This window comes from Propithecus coquereli, unplaced genomic scaffold, assembly GCF_000956105.1.
Source record: "Propithecus coquereli isolate 6110/MARCELLA unplaced genomic scaffold, Pcoq_1.0 Scaffold163, whole genome shotgun sequence".
Classification (NCBI taxonomy): Eukaryota; Metazoa; Chordata; class Mammalia; order Primates; family Indriidae; genus Propithecus; species Propithecus coquereli.
In genome coordinates, this window is record NW_012140858.1 from 769,098 (window position 1) to 795,649 (window position 26,552).

Here is a 26,552-nt window from a genome sequence, read left to right on the forward strand (position 1 = left end):
TAAAAAAAAAGGGAATATGTGAGGGGGTGGCTAATTTGTAAAGAAAAGTTCAAAGACATTTGATTTCTAACAGTCTTATATCCACCTAAATTTAAAGGTTCAGAATTTTCTTCCAAATATTCATTAGGACATTTACTTGAATAAATATTTTACCTTTTCCAATACTTCAGTGATACGCTGGAAAGACAACTGGCACATAATTAGAAGACATACATTAGTTATTAAATTGATAAGCAGAGAGACCACTGTGACTTTATAAACACCTAATGAGAGTTTTTCATAAAGTTGTTGGTTTTATAAAATCGCAGTTTTTCAAAAAGAAACTCCCTCTAACAGTTATCCTGTTGAGGGAAAGCACCGTCCCAGTACATTGTTACCCTTTCATCGGACATAAACCATCATCTTTTGGACACTGGAAAGACTTATTACTCAGATTGAAAAAAAAAAAGCAATTCTGGGCTGGAGGACATCTGTATGGTTTCTCCACCTCAGAGTTCAGCAGTAAAATAAGTAAAATAAGCAGGGAAATAAAGGAGGTCACAGGGGAAAGCACCATGCAACACAAGCTGGAAGACTCTGGAACAAGAGAAACAGCACTGACCAGAACCACACATTGACAAACACTGACTGCAAAGGATTTATTAAGGTCCAATTAGTATGCTTTTAATTTCAAATAATCCATATCTCCTCCAAAAAAATATGCACATGAGCAAAAGTCCAAGTTCATTTGACTTCCAATATAAAATGTTCTGCATTTTGTGTAAAGTACGTGCAAACACATTTCTGCTAACCGGTTCCCCACACTCCTTTCACTGTGAGGACTTCATAAGTCTGCCCTCCGCTCAGACACTGACCCTGCACTGACTTCCTCCTTCCTGGACAGCCATTCATCTTCTGGACTTCTTTCTCTTAGACGTTCTCCTGACCTCCCCCAACCTGCTTCATGACCGTGTTACTTCACTCGTTACTTCTTTCGACAAACGGATTTTACCTGGACAATGTATTAAACAGGTATCACCTAACATAGAGGCAGTCTATCAGGGTGATTCCTGGACAATACACAGTAGCCAGGCACGTACGGACACACCCAACCCATTTGCTACAGAAGGGCCCAAGCTATTTAAAATGACAATCATTTATTCACTTGGCACGTTTGATTTCTTTGCATTTTCTTCAATTCTACATTGCAGGTGTGGCTACCAATAGCTGGATAACTGGGACCTCAAACAAAATTTGGAATTGCTAGATATATTAGAGTGCCTTGGTTATTTTGACAGTTGACTGTTTCTAGACCATCTTGCTATATTAAAAAGTCACTCTTGACTGAAGTAACCACTGCATTTTTTTTGTAAAAAGGCAATTTAACTGGTTTTCCTCACAACTGCCACCCATGCAGTGCAAAAGCAGGAAATCCCTTTTTATGAAGGTAAAAGTGTAATCAGACATTTCACATTTTTAAAAAAATCCTTCATGGGAATATATCCTAAGTAAATAATCAATTATACAGACAACGTTTTATGTACACAAAATTTTTGCAACTTTATAATAGTAAAAATTTAAAATAACCTAAATAGTCAACAATATGGGAATGGTTAAATAAACTGAGTTGCATCCATTAAATGGAATATAATATAGCCATTAAAATTATGTTTTTGTAAAATTTTTAATGCCATAGGAAATGTGGCAATTCTGCAATGAAAAAAAATCTAGTTATAAAACTGTTTACAGTATAATCCCAATTATGTTAAAAAGTATACAATATACATATAGACATATATGGGGGAGATGTTAAAGGTGGTTACTTCTGGGTTATGATTATCAGTAATCTTTTTTGCTTTTTTATACATTTCTGCATTTTTCAAGTTTTCTATAATTAGTGTGTATTATTTCATAATTCAGAAAAACAGGCTACAAAAAAATTTCCTCTGATGTACTGGTGATTAGAATGTACCTGGGTATATTAAATACATGAGGAATGATATTACTGCACTTCATCTTCTATGACTTTATTCGAATACATATTCTTTTGGTAATAAACTTACATTCCCTGTCTTACGCCTGTTAGAACACTTTAATAAAAAGTTAATATTGTGATTAGAACATTGTTTGCTTCATAACCTAAACAAATACTGGCTTTGAAATCTAGGTTCTTCTATTTCCTAGAAGATTTAAAATTAGTATCCTTTTTATCTTTTTAAGTAAGGCATACTGCATACATACATTACATGCATGCTTTCTAAACAAAATAATTCTAATTTACAGTTTTCCTACATAAGGAAAAAAATGGAATTAACGGTAGTTTATAAACAGTCTACAGTCTTCTCCATCACAAACATGCTGATAGGCATAAACATGTTTATTAAGTGAAATGTATCCTTTAAGTAAAAAAAGGGAAGCCTGCATGTAAATGAAGTTGTGGATTCAACTAGTCAGATTTTATTCTGACTTGCACCAAACCACACACGATCTTTTTAGTTAGCGTCATCTAAATGGACACTCCGGAGTCTATTCTTGAATTCCATTGCAAGAACTCCGCTTTCTACTTTTAGAAGGAGTGGGGACCAAGATGAGGGTTGTCACATGAGCTAATTTTCAATACATATCAAGTCTCGTGGGGTCTAGGAACAAATACTGTCATCGGTTAGTTAGTGTTTAAGTACATGAGTTTATTTTTCTCCTCGCACACCCCACCTTGCCCTGGCAATTGGGTAGGGGGAGGCTGTTCATCCTTCAACGGAGGATGGCGGGCTCCTCATCTTAGCTTCCTTTCTAAACCACAGAGTGGTCGTTGCTGTGCACTCCAGCCAAGATGGTGTGGTTGAGGGAGGAAGCTGAGCGGTCTGAGCCTTCCGCGGGGCCGCTGGGGCTCTCGCTGCGCTGGCAGCACAGGATCTGCCTGAAGGTGGCGCTCATCTCTTTGTCGCGGTAGGAGTAAATGATGGGGTTCATGGCGGAGTTGAATTCCGCGAGGAGCAGGAAAAATTTCTCATAGGCCAGAACATCACATTGCGGACAGCACACGTCTAGCAGTAACAAAACCAATCCAGGAGTCCAGCAGATGATGAAGGCACCTGCAAGGGATAGGGAGGATTTAAAAAAAGAGAAGGAAAAAATATCATTATGAAACATGCAGCCAGAAGTGAAAGGATTTCAGTTCAATACAAAAACACTGAGACTGGAAACCACCAATCAACGCAAATAAAATGTTCATTTTCTAAAACAATCAGAAAAAAAGTGCAACGAGAATCAACATAGTAAAATGTCATTATTTCAGGTCCCACTAAAATATTGATGAGGCATTGACGATTATTTTGAACAAAACCGAAAGAATGTGATAAGCAACTGGAACATGAAAAACTGATACAGGGTATACACGTCACCTCTTATAAATACATGGGTTTTAATATCAAAAAGGGTTTTTTAGGCAAAAGATAAGCACTAATGATAAATGTCCTTTAATGCTTAGTTAAGGCACAGTTTCTGGATTCAGGTTGCCTGGGCTCAAATCCTTGCTTTGTCATTTAATAACATGGGTGAACTTAGGCAAATTACTTTCTTACCTCAGTTTTCTCATCTGAAAAATAGAGATGATTATATTTACCTCATGAGATCTGCTGAAAGGATTAAATGAGTCCTAAGAAAATAATCGCTCAGTATGTATTAACAATAATAGTAGTTATTCCCCTGCTCAATAGCATGGCCTATTTGGAAATAGCAATTTCAAATGATAAAATATGTGTTTTATTTTTATTAAATAATCACCTATATAGTGCTTTTCTATATGCTTTACCAGTAACAACTCATTTAATCTTCATAATAGTCATATGGCATAGAAACTAATATCCCCATTGTATAGATGAAGAAACTGAGACCAGAAGGTTTAAATAACTTGCTAAAGCCCAAGGTACTGAAAAGTGGCAGGTAGAAGACAAATCCCAGAGTTTTTGCTCTTAGAGGCTGGCTCCAGAGTCCACTCTCCAGAGTCCATGCTCCAGAAAACATTAATATTACATTATACCTCTGCTTCTTGAAACTAATAAATATTTTAAACGAAATTTTATGCTTCAGATGTTCTACTAGTTTAGATCAACTTTGTTCTCTTTCTTTTCTCAACTATTCTGAATTGTTAAGATTTTACTGTAAGAGGAACAGAAATATAGATTCTTAATTCCATTTTATTTAGTTCCTGAAACCACGCATCATTTAGATGCCAGGAAAAAAGGAGGTTATGAAATGGCATCAAAACCTCCCCCAGGATCTGCCGGGAATCTCCTACTGAAAGAACATGTGCCAACAGGAGTGGTGGGCACCATCATGCCCCTTTATGTCACAACCAACAGGCCCTATACACATAACCAAGCTATGTAACAGGCAGAGCAGGAACAGAGGTGACCCCAGAAGTACCTCTGAATCTATAGATGTAAATGGCGCTGGCCTTGGTGGGTGCAGGCTTGGACTGGGGTCATGGGTTTGGACCAGCTTCAAGGAATGAGAGTCACAAAATGTAAACAAATGAGATTTAGTCTCCAAACAGCCCACTTTTGGATGTGAGCTTTCTTTTTTGAAACTTTTCAGCAGTGAAATGAAAATAAAGGAGAAAAGTACCCCCATAAAGCTCTTTGTTCTACAACTCAAATGTGTATTGGTTTTAAACTGCTGTTCACTTTGAAGACTGTCCAAGGTACTTCATTTTCTAATAAATACAATACCTTAGATTTTCCTTAGAGAGAAAAAAAAATATTTCAAATATCAGGAGATAATAGCCAAAGAGCTATTTGAACTTCAATAAAAATGTTAATAAAGCATTCATTCCAAGTCCTTGAATTTCCTTGCTTGAAAATCACTCAGAAAGCTAAACATAAAGGAAAATCAAAGGAATGCCTCTTGGGTTTCAGAAATAATGTATTATTCATTGAGAAGCCAGGAAGGGAATTATTCTCAGGATGGAAAATGCTTGGATGGAAAATGCACGGTCCCATTATTCTATTTACTTGGAAACTAAAAACACACAGGCCCTTCATGAATGGGAGAGCATTCTTTCAAGTTTCCTTCCCCCTTTCTTTTATCAAAGCTCTAATTGAGCTCAAATTCAGAGCTTGATTAGATACCAGCATCTCAATAGATAGATTTTAAATAAAATGATCTTTTTCTCCTTCCAGGCAGAAGGAAATATCTTTATTCTCACATATTAATACTTGCTCAAGCTGCTTGACTAAGTTCAAAAATGAGAGAATTCAAGTACAGTTATTTGTTGTTCCTAATTTCTTCCAATGTTAAAATTCAAAAAGAGCAAGAACTTTCCAAAAAGAGTCCATGAACCTTACTTTTTGACTAAAATATGCAAGGAGCCCTGCTAGGTTGGAGACAGGAAATAGCAAATGCCACAGCTTGACACAGGAGCTAATATATGTGGACACTTCATTGAGGAACCCAGAGTCCTCTCCCTTCTTCTTCAACGAAAGGGGCTGTTTTTTGTACTATGGTTAGGCCCAGCCACACAGACCCAACACTCTGTGGTTGGATCTTCAAGACTCGATCCAATGATTTCAGTGACTCGCAGCACAGGCCTCAGAAATCAACATCTAAAACCCAATCATATGGAATTTCCCCCTCTTCTTCTTTTCCTTCTCTTTCACAGAGGTGTCAAGGATCAAACTGGCCATAAGATGAGGATGGACCACAGAGAGGGAAGAATGAGTCCTGGAAAATCCCAAGGTGATTAGCCTTGAAACCCATAGTGAATGAATATTCTGAAATCAAGTTTGCTCAACTGACGGATTTCCTCCTGAGCGTCTAAAGACAAAGATGAACCACACCCAAGCCCCTTTAATAATAAGTATAATTCAATAATAACCGTAATTCAATCAAGTTACAGGAGTTGAGATGTGGGTTGTGGACTTGATCAACATGTAATCTGTAGAGAGTTGAGTGTACACTGTAAGACAGGTTGATAAGAGTTCAAAAAAAAAAAAAAAAAACCTTCCATCTCAGCATCTGTGAAGTGGAGAAGTAATAGCGCCCTGCCTACTCCACAAGGCACGATGAGGATCGAATTGAGATACAACTTAAAAAAGCCCTCTATAAACTGCACATCTACTTGACTACCACAGACATATGAAGGCTGGTGTAGCTCTAGACAGGTTCTTTCAGGGCAGAACATGAAAGCATGTTTTGGATGGTGAAGACCTGGCATTTCAAAAAGCTCTGAAATGAAACCATCCTGATTATAAGCAATGCCTAGGACTTGCAGTTGGGTATGAGGAGGATAAGATAACAAGAAGGAAAAGAGAGAGGGAACACAGGGAAGCACAGAAGCCCCAAATCATTTTGGAAGTTCTCATGGGTCAACTCAACACCTAATGAGGTGGGGAATATAATATGGCACTCAGAAGGGACAGTGTTTTAGGTAGTTTGTATATTTCTAGCACATTTCTGGTGGAGGAATCCCCACTGACCAAGACCACCAAGGAATGGTAGGCAACAATATGAAAGTAAGAGGAAGTACAAGGTACTTGTCTACAGGTAGAAGTGTAAAGTCAGAAACAGAAGTGGCAAAAGATAATATGCCCAAGGTCACAAAAGTCTTATATACCTGGCTAAGACATTTGAAATTTTTCCAGTATCAGTTCTCAAGCCCTAGTCACATATTACAATAGCTTGAAAAACTTATAAGAAATAATGATCTTTCAGCCAGTTTGAGTCTTCTAAAAAAACAAACAAAAAAATACAAACAGAAAACAAAAAAAGAAATAATGATCTTCAACCACCTCTCCTCCTGTGAAATTTTAATTTTGATGGCCTGACTGGTCAGATTTTCATTTAAGATACAACATTGGTGACAGAGTGGAGGAAGAAAATAATCAAGGTAAAGGCAAAATATCAGATATTTCCAAATTCCAAAAGAGAAATGATGAAAACCAGAACCAGGGCCAGCGGCACTGGGGAAAGATGTAGAAGGATTGGAAAATATTTAGGAGACAGATTCTGTTAGACGGATGAGAAAGACTAAAGAGTCTAGTGACTCCTAGATTTTCAATCTGGGTGAAGGAATGATGGTAGTATCTTTTGCTGAGGGAGGAAACAGAGAAGAAAGTGTTGACTGATGTTTTCATTAGGGGAAGTGAGGAGAAGAGAGTGGATGATCTCAGTTCTGTATGTGTTCAGTTTCAGCTACCTACAAGACATCCGATGGAGATGCCCTAAAGGTAATCATGATAGGCTCATGGCAATTTAAATCCAGGGAAACTGTCTCTCAGTATGTTCAACAAAAGTGGTTACATTCTGCCTGATTTTCCAATATTACAAGTAACATGGGGAGGAGGATATTCAAAACATATCCGTGGGTTGCTCTTCCTTGAACAAGCTTCATTCTTCCTTCTACATCTGTCAAAGCAATCTATGAGGGCTCCGATGCCCACAAAAATGGAGGGAGAGGTGCTGGAATGCAGATGTAAAAGGTGGGGAGGAAGGAGGCTGCTTTGGAACAACAGGTCACAGCTGCAGACGGAGATCATATTACCACACCTTCCCTCAAATCTACACAACGCCATCAGCTGAATAATGCTTACCATCTGGTCTCACAATTAGAGCCTTTCTTCTCCAGTGACTTTTTCCTAACTGGTTGAACTTTCCTTACATATGGAATGCAAGAACTAAAGTTAAAGAGGAAAAAAGTCCTTGCCGGAGAAGATCTCTAGGGAGAGAGCCCAAGATTTTTGATGAAAAAAACAGAGAGTTTCCAGTCTGGCTGGCAAAACTGTGTTTTTACAAAAGAATCAGACATCCCACAGATCTGAAAGAAGTCAAGGTAAATCAATTCTACATGAGCACTGTGCCCAAGTTGGCCTCACACTTCTTGTTTCTCAAATGAGGATCTCAGAAACAGCCCTCCCTATCTCAGAGGCTTGTGGTGGGGATCAAGTGAGAAAACAAGTGTTTGAGTACATAAACTACTTTTTCTGTTGCACTAAATTGTGTGTTCCCTCAGGTCAGGCATCTTGGTATCCCAGAATCCGATCACATTTTAATTCATCTCGGTAGTTATGTTGTGATTTCTGCTATTAAGGTACAAATATAAGACATGGCTAGCTAGGAAATCCTTCTTTATTATACATCTTATAAGAGGCTATGTTAGATAACAGACAATAGACACAAAGTATATTCCTCAGTCTAGCAGCTAAGGGGTCATTATAATGCGGATGTATGTAGATGGCTTTTTCAAATTAAAGTTTTTTCTAAAAGAGCAAATGAGATTAATTATAAAACCCATTTTCCTGACCATTGAATAGAATTTAACTGAAATATCTCCAAAATATTATTCAATAATATTTATATCTTGATACCAATTTTATTCCATCTAGTTTAATGCCCAACAATTCTACTTCTCCCTGGTCACAGTGAGTGTTGCATACATTTAAAGTTTCATGATTTCATTTATTGTGTGATGTGCTCTGTGCTCTACTGTTTCCATCACTCACTCCTGGGAGTAGTATTTATCTCTTTGTTAGAGAAAGGTATTAATACCACACAGAACTCTAAAGCAAAGTAGAATACTCATTATGTTCTCTTTTTAACTTTCCTGGGTGAGAGTTTCAGCCGCATAATTCTGTCCTGATTCAACATAATGCTGCCTTTCCTACACGCAAGAGAATGCCAAAGCTGCCTTCCCTTTGCTTTTAAATTCTCCCTAACATTAAGCAGTGAGTATCACACACGCACATGCCCTGTATCCTGTAACTGTATATTGGAAAGTGCACGTTGAAGTGATGTGTATGCTGGTGCCATCTCTTACAGAAGACCATTCTGTGCTGAACAGCTAGTAGAAACCACTTCTCCACTGCTACAACCAAGTGAACATTACCTTTTATTTGCCTTTTGCAATAGGCTCCTAACCAATTCCTCTTCCTCCACACTTCTTCCCTAAAGTCCAGTTTGTACACAACAGCCAGGATTTTTCAAAAATATACGTCACTTTCCTGCATAAAATCCTCCGAAGGTTTTCTACTTGAATCCTTTCTGTGGTCCATAATGCCCTACACGTGACTGGTTCCTGCCAGTCGCAGAGATCTCATCTCTTTCCACTCACCACTCATTTACTAGGTTCCAGCCACACACAGCAAGCTCATTTCTGTCTCAGGATCTTTGCATTTACAGTTTCTTCTACTGGAAATACTCCTTTTGCAGCTCTTCATGTCTACTTACCATTAAATGTCACTTCCTCAAGACAGGGTATCCGTGGTTATCCTAGCTAAAGCAGCAGCCAACCACCACCGACACTGCATTATTCCATTTTGTCATCTTTGTATCCCTTATCTGCACCCCAAATTATCTTATTCATTAGTATATATGTGTATTGATGATCTTTTCTCAATAAGAATGTGAGCTTCATGAAGGAAGGACTGTTCTTTCACATCTGTATCTCTGGCATCTAGAACAGTGCCTGATAGAGATGGGACACTCAAAATATCTTCTGCTGAATGGATTAGCAAGTCATAGCTAACTGCCTAATAGATATAGTCAAAACAAGAACAATTAATTGTAGAAATGTCATTAAATTATGCTTAGAAAATAAACATTAATATCTACAGTGTGCAAGGTCTTTGAATGGATGCTACAGGGCATTCAAAGGGGCACAAGGTGGACCCTATATGCAAATATCTTACATATGCATTTGTCAATACAATATACATTAACCTATTGTTATTAATACTGATGGATCTCAGATTATCTATGAAACCCATTGACTACTGGAGAACCAGGATGGGTCAGGAACCAAGGGAGACATGGCACAGCCACATTTCTGCTACAGGAATGGTTCAATAGGATGATGCTGCCCCAGGAAACACGACTATGAGCTGGACTCTGCTGTTCCTAGATATTCTCTGCTGTACCACCAGACCCTGGATTCTGCAGTAGCTGCCTTGAAAAATCATTAATTCATCCAACACACCTCTGTGTTAATCCCTTAATATTCAAAGTTCCATGCTGGGCTATTGGCCATGCTTAAGTCTCACATCCATGCTCCAGCTATCAGGGGGTAGAGAAAGGAAATATATCCTACCCCCTACCCCCAGTATACAATGTCTCACCATTTTTTTAAATTTATATTTTTATTTTTTAAAGTTATTATGAGTACATAACATGAATAGTTATATATCTTTATAGGGTACATGTGACATTTTCATATAGGCATACAGTGTGAATTAATCAAATCAGGGTACTTGGGGTTTCCATCACCTCAGGCATTTATCATTTCTTTGTGTTAGGAACATTACAATTCTGCTCTTTTAGTTATTTTTAAGGTATACCCTAATTTATTGTTGACTATAGTCACTTTGTTGTGCTATCAAATATTGGTCATTCTATCTAATCATCTAACTATATTTTTGCACCCATTAACCATCCCCACTACCACCCCCACTTGCCCTCCCCTGCAACCCATCCCAGCCTCTGGTATCCATCATTCTACTCTCTGTCTCCGTGAGATCAATTGCTTTTAATATTTAGCTACCATGTATGAGTGAAATCATGTGAAATTTGTCTTTCTGTGCTTGGCTTGTTTCACTTAACATAATGTTTTTCGGTTCCATCCATGTTGTTGCAAATGGCAAGATTTCATTCATTTTTGTGGCTATATAATATTCCATTGTGTCTACATTCTACAATTTCTTTATCCATTCACCTGTTGATGGACACTTAGGTGGATTCCAAATCTTGGCTATTGTGACTAGTGCTGCAATAAACATGGGAGGGCAGATATATCTTACCATTTTTTAAAAATATAAAGTACAGCTCTAATTATTAATCATGATTAGTGTCCATTTGTAATATTAAATTTGTATATTCACAGGTTTTTTTCCAAGTGTCATATTTGCATTTTTTGCAGGGATTTAAATTGATGAGTTGTTTTCATATATTTACGTCCTGATAATCTGTAATACAGCTTACTTAACTCAAGGGAACACTTATAATTTATGAGAGCATGATAAGGATAATTCTCATTAATCTAATTTTTCTTCCCAGCATTGGCTATCAGCTCCTTTACATTCAGTGACTGATGTCTAAATCATGATATGAAGCTACTAAGTTCTCTGAGTTATGATGTCTACTTTTTTCCTACAGAAAGTTTAGAAAATACAATAAGAAATTTAAACAGTCACTTATAACTGTACAATCTAGAGATACTTTAGTGTATGATTTTACACTTTTTAAATGTTGCTTCTTTTAATTCTAAAATTATGTCTTTTTTCTGGCTGCATATGAAATTAATATGAAAGAGTTAAAAATTACGGCATATAGTAGCTGCTCAGAAAAAAAAGTCAAAATTCTCTATTTCACTGCAACTGTAACTATTAAAATTTTTATGTTTCATATAAATTTAAAACATTTGTTCTACTTATACATTGTAATCATAGTATATATATGGTTTTATATAATGATTTTACCACAAATATTATTTTGTGGGCATATTCTGTATTATTAGATGGTATTTGCAAATTTGAATTTCCCTGGCTGCATATAATTACAACAATAACTTAAATTTGAGTATAGATAGAAATTAAGAATATTTCTAATTTCCCCTATTTCAAATAAAGTTTCAGTGAATATTTTTGTACATGAAATACCTGACCATACCTTTCCATTTTTTTGGCAAAGATTCCAAGAACAATTTTTATTAGGTAAGAGAGTATAAACATTTTTGGCTATTGCTACAAATGACTAAATTGCCCTTCAACAGGGTCATACAGATTTAGGCACCTATAAGCAGTATATTTGAATTGTTAAGGCAACCTTAGAGAATGTTGAGCCTTATAATTTTTAAAAATCTTTGTCAATTTGATAGACCAAAAAAAATCTAACAATATGGACATTTACAAAAAATATCTATATTGTTGAATATTAATGAGAGCAAACAGTTTTTCCTATGTTCATTGGCTGTCTGATTTTGTTATGTGTAAAAAATTCAGGTCCTTTGCCCATCTTTCTATTTGGGTGTTAGTACTTTTATTATTGATGTGCTACCAACTCTTCTATGTTTAAGATGAGTAACCTTTAGATCATGTTAATTGTGTATATTTTCTCATTTTTTTACAAACATTTTGTGTTTTTGATAAATTAAAATTTTTCATTGAATTTTTTTAGCTTTTTTATGTTTATACTCATATATAGTAATGTGTCCTAATTTAGTCAATACAGTATCTTCTTAAATCTGTGAAGCTATTAATTAGAATTTATTTGAAGCTATTTTGTGTTTTCTATACTATCACTGTTTCCACATAGGATATTGCTCTATATTCAAAGGCACTGGAGGGTCACCATGCTTCAGGGAATGTCTGTGCATTATGCAGGAAACTTTCCTGAATAAGGAACCCCCTTAGTTTCGGAAGACAGCGTAATGAATTGCCACCAAAGCCAGCTTTTTCCTATACCTAAAGCATCCATCTAATGAGTAGGAAAATGCTGTATTAGACAATCACATGGGGAGAGGTGTGTTCCTCTGAAAGTTCTTATCTATGAATAGAGAAAACAAAATCACAATGCTCAAATAACACGGAAGAAGCATGACCATCTAATTAGCTCCAGGATACCATGAGTTATATGTCCTTTCAAGCGTGCTCACACAAACACACACACTCATACTTTCAACAGTTGCTAATGTTCTCAGGAATAAAATATGATACCTGAGGTCTCTATAAGCATACAAAACAGGAAATGCTTTAATTTACTTTACATAAAACTAATACAGTCTAAACCACGTTAAGATGGGTCACTGCCTCTTCTCCCCTTCCTCCCTAAACTTATCCTCTAATTGCTACCCAGCTCTGTCTTGGGGTAAAGTAATTGAGGTTAAGAGTGACTCACCAGAACATTATTACTCACCAATAACCAAGAAATAATGGCACTCCAAAGCCTACCAAAGGATTTTCCTGTAAGCCTTTACTATTTTCAAATGATAGATATATCTTAAACTACTAAATGTATACATATATAAAATAGAGAATGTGTATATATATACATATATACACATATCATAGATGTATAAATGTAGATATAACATGCATGCATACGTGAACTCAGAACAGTCTCTGCACTTTAGTATCTTAAAAAAGACGATGAGATTTATTTTCTTTCACAAGCTGTAAACTATGCCAATCAAAACAGATGGTGCCACATGTATTCTTCACATAGAAAATAATTCACAATTCTCAAAATGGTTAAAATGTTTTGCCTCCCAAACCTAGTGATAGATTGCATTTTTCAAAAAGCAAAATTTCCCCTTATTTAAAAAATAAAAAATCTTAAACCTCACAGACAATCAATGTTGTCAACTCCAGAACACCATCTAACTTAGAAAGCAATACTAAACTTATTGCATGACTGTGGTCCAGCTGTTACCAAGGTGATTTCAATAATATTTATCTCTTTAAAAGGATAAATGAAATCCCCCCCAGAATCTTTCCCTACCAAAAGTTCAACATTAACAGGAAGTTTATAATTGGTTTTGTAACATTATTAATTTTCTAGCTTCAAATTAAGGTTCTTCCAAAATGATACAAATCTAAACAAGTACTGAAATAGGGCTGAAAATACTCATAGAATATAGCTGATGACAAAGTCCTGTGGATTTTCTTTGCAGTTCATGAACTACAGGCATAGATAAACAAGATGTGTAGTACTCAGGAGACAAACTTCAAAGATAGAGAAACGTAATGGAAATTTCATTTAAAATTCATTTTCCTACTATCAAAATAGAAAAAAATTAAAGACTTAACCCAAAACCAAATTCAGAAAATTTTGTGAAATATTTTTCTGATGTAAAAATGTTTATTATACATATACTATAAATTTTAGTGGCCAAAAGACATGAAAAGAAGAACAGAAATTATAAATGTAGTCATTCTTTTGGAGATTGGTTATGTCTCCTAGAGTTGCCAAATGTCCTGGATTGATCTTTATGAAGCACAGATTCTTGGCAGAGCAGAAGGGAGGTACAGTCTGTTCCGCTATAATATGATAGCTGTGTGCCTAAGATATCTCCCATTATCAAAAACTTTTTATAAAAAAGTTGTTTTTAAAAAACTTTTAAAAAGGTTATGAAAATAGTTATTCAACTGGGAAGTGGGTGTTTAGGCTAAAGAATTCCAGAATCACAATCATAAACATACTTTTTCTGCATGAATTTCAATTGTTTTAACTACAAGTATAGAATAAAAAACTGACTGATCAAAAATGACAAAACCAAGTCTAAATATCACAAAACAAATTTTGATTAGTACATAAATTCTAAGCAAAAGTCAATCAGTTCTAAAGCCATCATAAACTGCAAACAATATCACTTCTAGGAATTTATCCTGTAGATATATTCATGTACAATTATCAAGGTGCAAGGAATTCTTTGCAGGTTTATTTTAAAAATTGAAAATAACTTGATAACCATAAGCAGAGAATAAAAATAAATTATGTTGCACCCATAAAGTAGAATCCTAGTCAGTTATTAAAATATTCTGTCTTTACTGGAACCAAGTGAACTCCAAGATATTAACAGGTAAAACGAACGAGATATAGAAAAATATGTATAATTATGCTACCATTTATGCTTTACGAAGAGCAACAGCAAAAAAACGTGCACACACACACAGAGATGCCCTATAATAAACGCCAACTGAAGCTAATAGTCAACTTATTTTAAAATATCTAGAATAAGAAATCATAAAAGCCGTATCTTAAACATGTTATTTGACTTAAAAATACATATTTGTATTCATTTATCAATCCTTTTATAAAAAGCCAATGCTTTTTATTTGAATACAGGTCCACTGACTGAAGTTCTGTGTCATCTTCCAAGCAAAAGCCACACCAGTTAAGCATCACATACTGCTTCCAATTTGGTTGCCTCGGAATAGTCAGAACTTAAAATGTTTGCAAAGCAATTTGAGTGCAAAAACCTCGTAGAGTTTTTAAGGTTTCTCCAAACTTTGACAGTTGTTTTCACCAGCTATTTTAAAGCAATGCCTTTTGCAATTTGTCTTCATTTAATATTAAAAGTATTCACCTAATTTTCACAAAAACAATGTGCTGTTTTTATACTCATTTTTATTAGATAGTGTAATGTTTAACTAGTTATATAATAGCCTGGCATAAACAGCTTTAGGAGCAAAGCCAATTGATTCTTGGTAACAGTAAGGAGTTGAATAATTGAACTCAAGGGCTATACTGTACTAACCTTTCATTTTTAAAAAATGAAAAATTCATCCGAATATATCAATGTCTAATATATGTCAGGAACTGTTCCAGGTAATACTAAGGATACAGCAGTGAATCAAACAGAAAAAACTCTCTGTCCTCATGGAGCTTAGGTTCTATAAAGAATAAAGATAACTAATAAAATAAAGTAAAATATCTTTTAGAGGGTTGGTAGTATTAGGAGACTATCGGACAGCCAGTGAGAGGCTCAGATAGTAATCCAGACGAGATAATGGTGGCTTTGAATACAGGAAGGTGGTGATCACAGGTGCATTTTGACAGTAGAGCTGATATGATTTGCTAATAGATTGGATGCTGGGGAGAAGGAGAAGAGTCAAGGACATGTGTAAGCAACAGAAAAACTGAATTTAGTGACAAGGAGGTCACTGATCACAGTTCAGTGGAGTAGTGGGAACAGAAGCCAGATTAGGGTAGGATCAAGAGAGAACAGGAAAAAACTGGATACTGCAAGGATAGATAACTCTTTGAAGCAGTTTTGCTACAAAGGGAATAAGAGAAAAATGGCTATTGGCATGCATTATTATGTTTTATAAAGCTATGGTTAACACATCAAGTTGGGGAAGAGAAAGTCACTTAATAAGTATATATACTCTTTGTGTATAGGCAGATACATATACACACCCCTACATACATATACGCTCATACATGCAGAGAATATTCTTGGAATGCTACATCAGAAATTGGTTATTACCATGGCTGAAGATTAGGGTGAGATGATTTACTGTATATTTTTCACTATTAGAATTTTTTTTACCACAAATTATTTAAAAATTAATTGTAAAATTGAAATGGAGTTCACAACTATCAACATTAAACTTAACAGGATGCCAACCAAGCTGCCAAAAATTCAAAGCATCTTTAGGTACATTTGCTGGGACAAACAGCATATTGTAGTTATGAAATAATCAATATTCATTCTAGTAACAAAAATAATATACCCTAATTAACTGTATTATATCCACATCAAATTATGAAGACTCAATCAATAGAAGGAATGTCTGTAATCCACTAGAAATCCTATAAATTAACCCCTATAACACTACCACAGTTTTACATTCTGGGGCTGGAATATTTTTATAAATAAATAAAAATAATGACAAAGAAATGAACCATGCATTCAACTCAAGAATGCATGGGGGAAACTCAAGAGGGGGAAAAAAACAACTTCCCCCAAAAGGAAGAAAGAAATTAAAATATAAATTTTACTGAAACAGAAAATGAAAAACAATAAACTTGATCAAGACAACAAAGCTGCATTTGAAGAAACAATTTTAAAGAGATAAGTTTCTTATAAATATGACCAAGGAAATAAAAATTGAAATTAGAAAGAGGAGATAACCATGGATGGTTTGGGAATTCACAAAAACTGGTAGACGTTACATGACATTATTTGCCAATAAATCTGAAAATATTGCCAAAATCAATTTTTTTTTTTTGTATTACTGTAAAGGCACCTGCTTTTCTTTTCTTTTTTTTCTTTAATTTCACAATATTACAGGGGTACAAATGTTTCTGGTTACATGGATCAATTTTGTTATGCTTGAGTCAGGATTATAAGTGTTCATTGTACCCGTTAGGTAGGTTTGGTTTTCGCCCATCCCCTCCTCCCCGCTCCCTCCTGCTTGATTTCCACCGAGTTTTACTTCCCTCTGTGCACATGTGTGCTCATCAGTTAGCTCCAATTTAATGGTGAGGACCTGTGATATTTTTTCTCCATTCTTCAGATACTTCACTTAGGATAATGGTCTCCAGTTCCATCCGAATTATTGCAAAAGGCCTTAATTCATCCTTCTTCACGGCTGAGTAGTATTCCACAGTAGACATATACCATATTTCATTAATCCACTCATGAATTGATGGGCACCTAGGTTAATTCCACATCTTTGTAATTTTTTGCTACGATAAAAATTCAAGTATGGTGTCTCTTTGATAAAATGACTTCTTCTTTTCTTTTGGGTAAATACCCAGTAGTGGGATTGCCGGATCAAATGCTAGGTCTGCTTTTAGTTCTTTGAGGAATCTCCATACTATTTTCCATAGAGGTTGTACTAATTTGCAGTCCCACCAAGAGTGTATAAGTGTTCCTTTCTCTCTGTATCCATGCCAGCATCTATTGTTTTTCAACTTTTTAATAAAAGCTATTCTAATTGGGGTAAGGCAATATCTCACTGTGGTTTTCATTTTCATTTTCCTAATAATTAATGATGAGCTTTTTTTCCACATGTTTATTGGCCATTTGTCTATCTTCTTTTGAAAAGCTTCTGTTCATGTCTTTTGCCTAATTTTTAATGAGGTTGTTTGTTTTTTCCTTGCTGATTTGATTGAGTTCTTTGTAGATTCTGGTTCTTAGCCCTTTATCAGATGTACAGCTTGCAAATATTTTCTCCCATTCTGTAGGTTGTCTATTTGCTCTGCTGATTATTTCCTTAGCTGTGCAGACACTTTTAAATTTAATAAAATCCCATTTATTTATTTTTGTTATTACTGTGATTGCCATTGGAGTCTCCTTCATAAATTCTTTGTCGAGGCTGATATCTAGAAGAGTTTTTCCAACATTTTCTTCTATAATTCTTATTGTTTCCTGTCTTACATTTAAATCTTTTATCCATCTTGAATTAATTTTTGTGAGTGGTGAGAGATCCTGTTTCATTCCTGATGTCAAATACCATTTATTTCCCTTACTAGTTACACGATATTCGACAAGTTATTCACATCTGCTGAATCTCAATTTCCTTATTCATGAAATGGGGACACAATCTCCTTTCAGTTCTGTCGTGAGGACTGAATGTGACAGTGTAAGTGGGATAAAAGCACAGGGCCACCTAATTGGCTCCCTACTTATTTTTTTCTTTCCTTCAGGGAATAGCCAAAGGACAAACCTACACGAAATATGGATGCTTGGGATGAACCATCATTGGCCCTCCTTACCTAGGGACAGCCAACTGGGAAGCTGCACTCCCTCCCACACCATTACCCTAGTCACAGAGTGGCATCAGGCTGTCCTCCTTTAATCTGAAAAAATTCTGAAGTATTTCTTGATGAACTCTCAAACTTGTATTGAGAGTTCAGTATTTCTTGATGAACTCTCAAACTTCAGGGTCAGTCCCTTCTCTGCTTAAAGTTGAAAATAAAATAAGTAATTTAATTTCTTAACTTTAGGTCCTGTATCACTTGAAAAAGGATTTGAGGTAAGAGTCAGGTTAACAAAAAGTTCAAATGGTCCTTTATGTTACTATGCTTCAGGCAGAGGGGAACGTAATTTCTAAAGAGTGTTGGGCAACCTCAGGACGCTAAGCTACAGCACTCTGGAAAAGGATGAAATCCTCCTGGCTGTGGACAAGCCTGGGAAGAAGACAGGGTGTAGCGGACATTCCGCTTTGAGCATGCTCAGAGCCGCGTAGCCGGGGCAGCTGCCCACAGCCCTACCGTAGCCAGTAGAGTTTCTGGGCAGCGGTTCCAAGCTCTCCTCTCTGGGGCAGAGGCTGAGGCCTGGCCACTTGCCAGGGTGGACGCCACAATCAAGAAATGCTGAGCTGCACCCCCCCCATCCCCCATCAGGGCCTAAGGCAGAGGCCAGATCTTCCTAGCTGGGAAACTGGACGAGACCCACTTGTTTTTTAATGACAGGGCCTTATTCAGCTGACATGTTTGAGGAACACAGGTAAGGCAGGGAAGGAACTTCTTTAGGGAGTGGACACAGGCCCCATATTTCTTTTTCTCACAGGTTACATCTTGGGAGGAGTAGTGCAGACTTACCAGACAACAAAAGCACTGACGGGGGTTGTTCAGAGTTGGATACACTCTGGCTGCCTCAGTAAGATTGAATCCCACCCTCCAGAAACAGCTGGGCTGCTGGGAAATGGCCAGTACTGAGACGATTTCATTGTAGAATAGTTTTGGCTAAAGAGAAAAAATAAGAATTGTCCAAAGAAATAAAGTAGCAATAAGAGAGAATCAGATAGAGCCCAGAGGGGCTTCATGTTTACCTTGTGGGAATGGGAAGGAAACCTCTGGACCACCTGGACATTTCTCCTGCTGCTCCTGCCACATTACGCATCCGTTTTGTGTCCATTTATTAAGCAAAGATGTTCATTAGATCAGGCTTACATTTCGTTATGGAAGATGTAAGCTGGGTCAATTCCTTTGCCTTCTTTTAGCTGTAAGCCCTTAGTAAAGTGTTTGCTTCCAGTTTAGATTAGAGGCAGAAATGGACTTTCTAGATTTAATCCAGGTATATGATGCTAATGAAGAGCTTCCAGTCTAACTTGAAATTAGTCTCTTTACTACTGAAGATTTTAAACTCTGCTGATACTTTCTAAGTCCCTCATTATTTTTCAAAAACATTGCCAATAATTTCCTTTCTTTCTCAGACATCTGCTATCTTTTCAGGTCTCTTGTGGTCTTTTTGATTTTTAATTATGTAAAGTTTTGAGGTGCAATTATATCTCTTACACATCTTACATTATAGCTTTCATAATGCCTAGTCGAATTTATCAGGGGCACCTCACAGTTTAAAAATCATCTCAGAATGTGAAATTCATTTGCTTAGACTAATTACTCAATTACAACTTATTTTGTGTTTTGCAATTAAGTATTTTGTATTTTGCACTTAAGTATTTTGTATTCCCCATTGTATCCAGTGGTAAAATCTAGAAGGTAACCCTACACCAAAGTAGGTAAGAAACACAAAACAAAGCATCAATAAGAATTGTATACTAAGATGGAACCCAGAGTGAGGTTGCTAAGATTGAAGCCTTCTGGAGTCAAGTACTGCACGAACATTTAATAAACACATACTGCATTTAAGCATGGCTTAAAATTGGTGGGGGAGGTTGCAGGAAGTTCAGTGACTTGTATTTGAACATGCAACTTTTTAGTGAGCTCTTTAATTGGACAGAGAAATTTGTTGTCCTGCATTCTGCCTTCCCATGCTCCAACCCTCTTAGCATATTGGCAAAGCTGCTATGGATCAGAATTGCAAACATATAATACAGGGAGAAACATTTTTGTCAATGCCATCTGTCTACCTGAGAGTGGAACACCATTTAGCTTCCTCTTACATAAGTCACAGGCACCTGTGTTCTTCAAATGAGGACACCCTTTCTCTCTAATCCTCATCACACTATCTGAAGCTAACATAAGGTGCAAGAAAAAAAACAACTGGAGAACTAATTCCAGAAAAATAGGGAGAAACACTGAAGATAAAGTAAAAAGAACTGGGTATAGACTAAAACGAGCCCTTTGAATTTTTTTTTTAACTGAACAGATATCCACCCTATTCTTGTCAAGGGTATTGTCACTACTCCTCTGTTGTTGCTATATTTTCATTATTTGGGGTTATTTCAAAAGGGATAAATAAAATCCTCAAACACAGAATTTCTGGAAGAAGCAAAAAAATATTTAATGGAAAAAAATAGTGGACTCAAGAAAACCTACTAATTAGAATCATAGTCTCGGACAAGTCATATTAACACTGGGCTTCCGCTAAACATTTCGAGAGTTGAAAAAATGGTGATTTAGTCATTTCTGTGACATTGACCCCTCTGAGAGTCCAGTGAAAGCCATGGCTCTATCCAGAGGGGTAAAAAAGGCCCCATTTTGCTTACAACTCCAGGCAATCTACACCAACATCTCTGGACCAAATTATTTTTTCCCCAGTGCTAGTTGTGCTTTTGGAAGTTGTTTAAAAATCATGTCTGTTTGACTTTGTCCAGTAGCTCTCAAATTACAAAACTATTTTATCAGAGAATACACTTTGGCACTTTTATTCATCCACATATGAAGTAAAAGCTTCTTTCACATATATGTGCAAAGAAACATGAATTTAAATGTAACTTCAATACTCGTATTGTAGTGAGGGCTTCCGCCCACTTAACCCATCTTTCTCCCCTAACCCCAGAAAGAAATAGTCTACAGAGAGCATGAAACTGTAAGAAGAACACTATATTTAGCAATAAGAACTGGATTTACAATGCTTTAAACGTTGCAAGGCACTCAAAGATCATCTGGTTTACTGCTGCACATTTATCAGATGAAGATAACTATGTTTAAAAGAAAGTATCCAATATTTCTTTTTCCGCAAAACATGAGCAACAGCCTGGTCTTTTGCCTCACAGCCAACTTCTCTAGGTCTCAGTTTCTTCATCTGCAAAAATGAAGGCAATCACTTAATAGCCTTAGGAGTCTTCAGCTAATTAAATTAGAATTTTTAACTTGTGCCTTTTGCTGTAAGGCATGATACTCATAAAATCAAGCCTTTCATATTGTGTGTGTCACCTTAATTCCAAAACAACCTACGAATGTTTCCATTGCATTAATGCAAAGAAAGAACAAATTAATTCCCTGCAGTTGTAACTATCATAAAAACTAACAGATTTTGATAAATACCCAAAACCTGATAACCCTCTTAGGTGCCTCAGACAAACATCAGGTATATTTTGCTTTCTGAGATTTTTTTTTTTAATACAATAGAAATTATTCCATTAAACAAATGATTGTGCTGGAGATATTTACAATTTATGTTAAGAATGAAAAAACTGGCTACATTTTGTTACAGATAGAGAATCAGAGTATAACATATTTAGGCTGTGTTCTCTTCTTCACACTGAAATCATTAGGAACCTTCAATTTACTATGAAATTTCCAGATATTTGAAATGGTTTTATTTTTTCCATAATTGAAAATCTAGGAAATGCCTAAATTACATTACAAAATAAAAAGTGAAGATAGCAATCCTTTCCATTAAAAGGAAAGTGACCTGTACTAAGAATGCTCAGAAGTTCGTTCAATCCAGAAATAACACTGAGCAGCTATTTTGTGCAGTGCAGTGCGGTCAGTGTCTTTGAGAGGATATAGGGATGAAATAAGACAAAGACCTGGCCTGAGGAGCCTGGATACTAAAGCTGGGAAGAAAGGCATTTACGTAGCTAAAAGAGAAACAAGAGGAGGGAGCAAGAGGGGAAGAGAAAGGAAATGCCAGGGGAGAGGAAGGAAAGCAAGAGAAGGTCACCTAGACCAGTGCTTTTCAACTTGAATGTGGGTATGAATCACCTAGAGATCATATTAAATAAAATACAGGTTCTGATTCAGTAGGTCTGGGGTGGGACCTGAGAGTCTGCATTTCTAAGAGCATTCAGGTGATGCTGATGTTATTCATCTGTGTACAACACTTGGGGAAGCAAGAGTCTAGAAGACCAGCATCACCCAACAGAGCTTTCTGCAGACAGAAATGTTCTACATTGGAGTTACCTAATATGGTAGCTGCTAGGCACATGTGGCTGTTCAGCACTTGAAACATGATGAGTATGACTGCGAACCAGAATTTTAAATTTATTTAACTTTAATGCATTTAAATTTAAATAGACACATGTGTCTAACAGCTACCTTATTGGACAGTGCAGGTCTAGTTAATGAAGTTAATTTAGAGTAAACTGAATTGTAGGCCTTAATTTCCTATGTGCTTTGGTTGCATAAATTAATTTAGTTCAGGATGTCTTAACCTTGGCTGGATAATTCTTTCTTGTTGGGGTGGGGGGGGGCTGGTCTTTCCATTGTAAGATACTTAGCAGCACCTGGCCTCTGCCCAGTAGATGCCAGTAGTTTGCCCCAAGTTGTGAACATCGAAAATGTCTCCAGACATTGCTAAATGTTTTCCTAGGGGCAAAATCAATGGTCTAGGTAATGCTTTTATATAGAAAGTTAGATGAGGTGAACAGCAACACTCAAAAATAGCACTGGTATTTGTATTAGTTTTCTATTGCTGCTGTAACAAATTATCACAAACTCAGTGGCTCAGAACACAAATTTATTCTCTTATACTTCTAGAGGTCATAGATCTGATAAGAATCTTGCTGGGCTAAAATCAAAGTGTTGGCAGGGCTAGGTTTCTTTTTAGAGACTCTGGCGGGAGAATCAGTTTCCTTGACTTTCGCAGCTTTCAGAGGCTACCACATTCTATGGCTCCGGACCATTCTTCCATCTCCGAAGCTGACAATATCCAGCATAACCTCCCTATCTCAAGGCCTTTAACTTAATCACATCTGCAAAGTCCCTTTTGCCATGTAGGGTGACATATTCACAGGTACCAGGGATTATGAACATCTTTGGTGGTCCATATTTCTCACTCCCGCAGCATTAAAATAAAAATTTAAAGCAGTAAATAATTTTACACCTAAAATAAGATGAAGTTTTTCCCCAAAGTCCTAGAGAGCTGCAATTTTATTCTGTGCCACAAATACATCCCTATCTGAGAACATTTTTATAGTGTTCCCATGCACACATAAATTTGTCTAAGAAAGAATCAAGATTTTCTACTTTGAAAGTTATACTTTCAGGCACCGTCCCAACCCTAGCTGAGATACGATTATGAAGTTACATTTTTAACACCCAACAAATGAGAAAATATCATTCATTTCTGAATTTTTAGATGTTTCCTAGAATTTAATAATTCCATTTGTATTTTATAGTTGTATTTACTATTTTTTAAAATTTCCTTTAGATTTTTTGTTATTTTCCTAAAAGTGAAGTTGGTATGTGGTTGTCTGAACTCTCATTCAAAACTTTCATCAGCACCTCTCCTACACGATTCAGATTTTTGCTCTTATGTGCCACGGGCTGGGGCATCTTAAGTTACAGAACACTTAGTAACAAAGTTAATTGACTCTAATTATAGTGCAAAGGTATTTAAAACAAATCCTTTCTTCAATCTATTCCTATAAATTGCTCTTTCAAGTAAAAGGCTGTATCTGCTCAAGTGTTTCTGAGATGGGGGGTGATGAGTAAATAAAGCCAGATGGCATTTACACTTAGCATTTCTTTCCCTTTTTGAGTTTGATATATACATTTTGAAAGCTCATTTTCCTAGACGCGAGAAGTTAAGGTTGGTGAGGTTGGCAAGAGGAACATAGAAGGAGAAGTGGTGGCCTGAGGACAGAGTATTTTCTGACTCACTTTCCCACCGCGACAGCAGTGGCAATCTGAAAGTGAGAGGCTTTAATTTAATGCTTCTTCCCCACTCCTAATGATACAAAGACTTTCACTCATTGCAGCCCATCATAGCAGCATGATTACTGAGTGGAGGGAAGAGAGAGCAGGGTGTGGTAATACCTAATGTCCAGGATTGCTATAAGAACCAAAGGAAGCTAAATATACCAAATGCTTGGCATGTAATAAGGATTCTACAGTAGCTATTATAATCCAAGGACATGCCTTTTATCAGAAACTTTACCAAAGGTAGTAATAGTTTTGGAAACAAAGGGAAACATTTCAAGAGATCAGATTAGTGAGGGTTATGGCACAGAAAGACATCAAGTTCTACAGACAAGAGAGATGTTACCTCCAAAGCCGAAATTCTCCCACGCTTATCTTGGGGACTCTAAGATCACTGGGACTCTAGGATCAACCACATGACTACACTGCTGGTCTTCTATGTTAGGAGAATATTAACCCCTTTGGTGTAACATGTTTCTTAAAAAAGAGTAAAATCCTACTTCTCTATTTTTATAACTCCAACACCAGTGATGTTTTAGAAAAGCTTATTTCAAGCCATGTATTCTTTTCTTTGGGAGAAAACTGAGGAAAGATAAGCAATCATTCAGAATATCATCTCCATAATTTTAGCTTGTGCTAGAAATGCAAGCTTATTTTTTCATTTTTAATATCAACCCAACGCATGCCAAAATAGTCACCTCAAAAAATTATCTAATAGCAGTACATATTCTGATCACTGTGTGGTAGAATATTTTTTCATATTAAAATATTTTTCTTGGGTTTGACTCTTACAGTCAGAAAAATAAAATGTTTCACAACAACAAAACTATTAGAGTTCATAACCAGTTATCAAAGCACTTTAAAAATAGCTAATTTTACTCTAGGCCACTTCAAGGACAAATTAAATTTTAAGTTAAAATGCTTTTATATATAAAATATATAAATACATTCAGCAAATATAAAACAGAACATGTTATATAAAATATGGATTATATATTTTATGTATAAGAACAAAGTTTCCATAGTGGTGTTGGATCTATTTTAAGGGCCAACTTAAGAATAACAGAAGTTTCTAAATATTATGATATAAAGAAATCCTTCACTGATGCAAAATAGATTCAGATTAATATTTTAACTTTGTAATTAAAAATCTAACTTAAGAATAAAACAACTTGTATGAATTTCTACATATTTTCTGGTATTACAATGTAGCTACCTAACCACAAAAGTTAACATATGTTTGCAAATGTTAAAAATTACATCAATCATATCACTCTTACAAAAGGGAGAAAAGGATAACGCCATATCTGAGAAAGGACTAAATCTTATTTCAGAATTTGATAGCAATGATGTCACAAACAATAAATATTCCTAATAATAATATACTGTCTAGTGAATAATATCATGGAACCATCAAGGGAGAAACAGCGAGAAACTAAGAGTAACAGATGTATGGAGAACCACCTAGAATAATTCACTGGAGATTTGGCAGTCTCTAATGATGGTTCTAAAACCTATAGCTCTGTTAAAAAAAAAAAAAAAAAGTCAGGGGTCAAAGTTCTTGGTCTTCAATGGAATAGAGTCTCTGGTGGAAGAAGAGTACAGAGAAAACACTATAAAGATAAAGAAAGTTGCTGGGTGTGGCAGGCACACCTGTAATCCCAGATACTCTGGAGGCTGAGGTGGGAGGATTGCTTGAGCCTAGGAGTTCAAGGTCAGACTGAGCAACAAGACACACGAAAGGAGGGAAGGAAGAAGAGAAGGAGGAAAGGAGAGAAGGAAGAAAGGAATGACACAATCACCTAGGCCAAAATAAAGAGGTTATCTGTAAAGGGAGAATAACAAGACTAACTTCAGATTCTGCTATGACAACATTAAAAATCAGCGTCCAGTAAGGCAACATTTGTAAGAGTTCTCAGAAAATGTACTGACCCATTAATTCTATATTCTCTCTTGTCATTCATGTGTCAGGACAAGAGAAAGATCTCAGGTAAAGGATATGTTTTTATCTCTGCATCATGGGGCTACAGCTGACTATTTTCATTCTTTGATTTTCACTATTTCCAAATTTATCTGTACTTATCATATATTACCTTTACAGTAGAAGAAAATAAATTATCATGATTTTAAGATTAAAGGAAGAACTACAGAAAGACTTATCCTTAGATCACACACACACACACACACACACACACACACACACACAGTTTTTGATTTCAGGGAAAAGCTAAAATGGATTCATAAGAAAATTACATTACAGAAGATAGAGGCTAAGGCTCTTTTCCAACTCAAATAATCCA

The 26,552-nt window shown here is 36.1% G+C and overlaps 1 protein-coding gene across 2 annotated transcripts in view; it reads right to left on the reverse strand.

The window, feature by feature from the left end:
* Nucleotides 1-1,125: 1,125 nt before the first annotated feature.
* The window catches only part of LPAR1 (lysophosphatidic acid receptor 1), a 149,081-nt gene continuing 123,654 nt past the window's right edge, over nucleotides 1,126-26,552 (reverse strand). Inside the window, exon 4 of one of the 2 annotated variants that reach the window (XM_012641200.1) lies at nucleotides 1,126-3,071. In XM_012641200.1, coding sequence (XP_012496654.1) covers nucleotides 2,770-3,071 — 302 coding nt within the window. In that variant the 3' untranslated portion in view covers nucleotides 1,126-2,769. The remainder of the gene's footprint in view (nucleotides 3,072-26,552) is intronic. The other variant, XM_012641201.1, reaches the window with a different exon arrangement.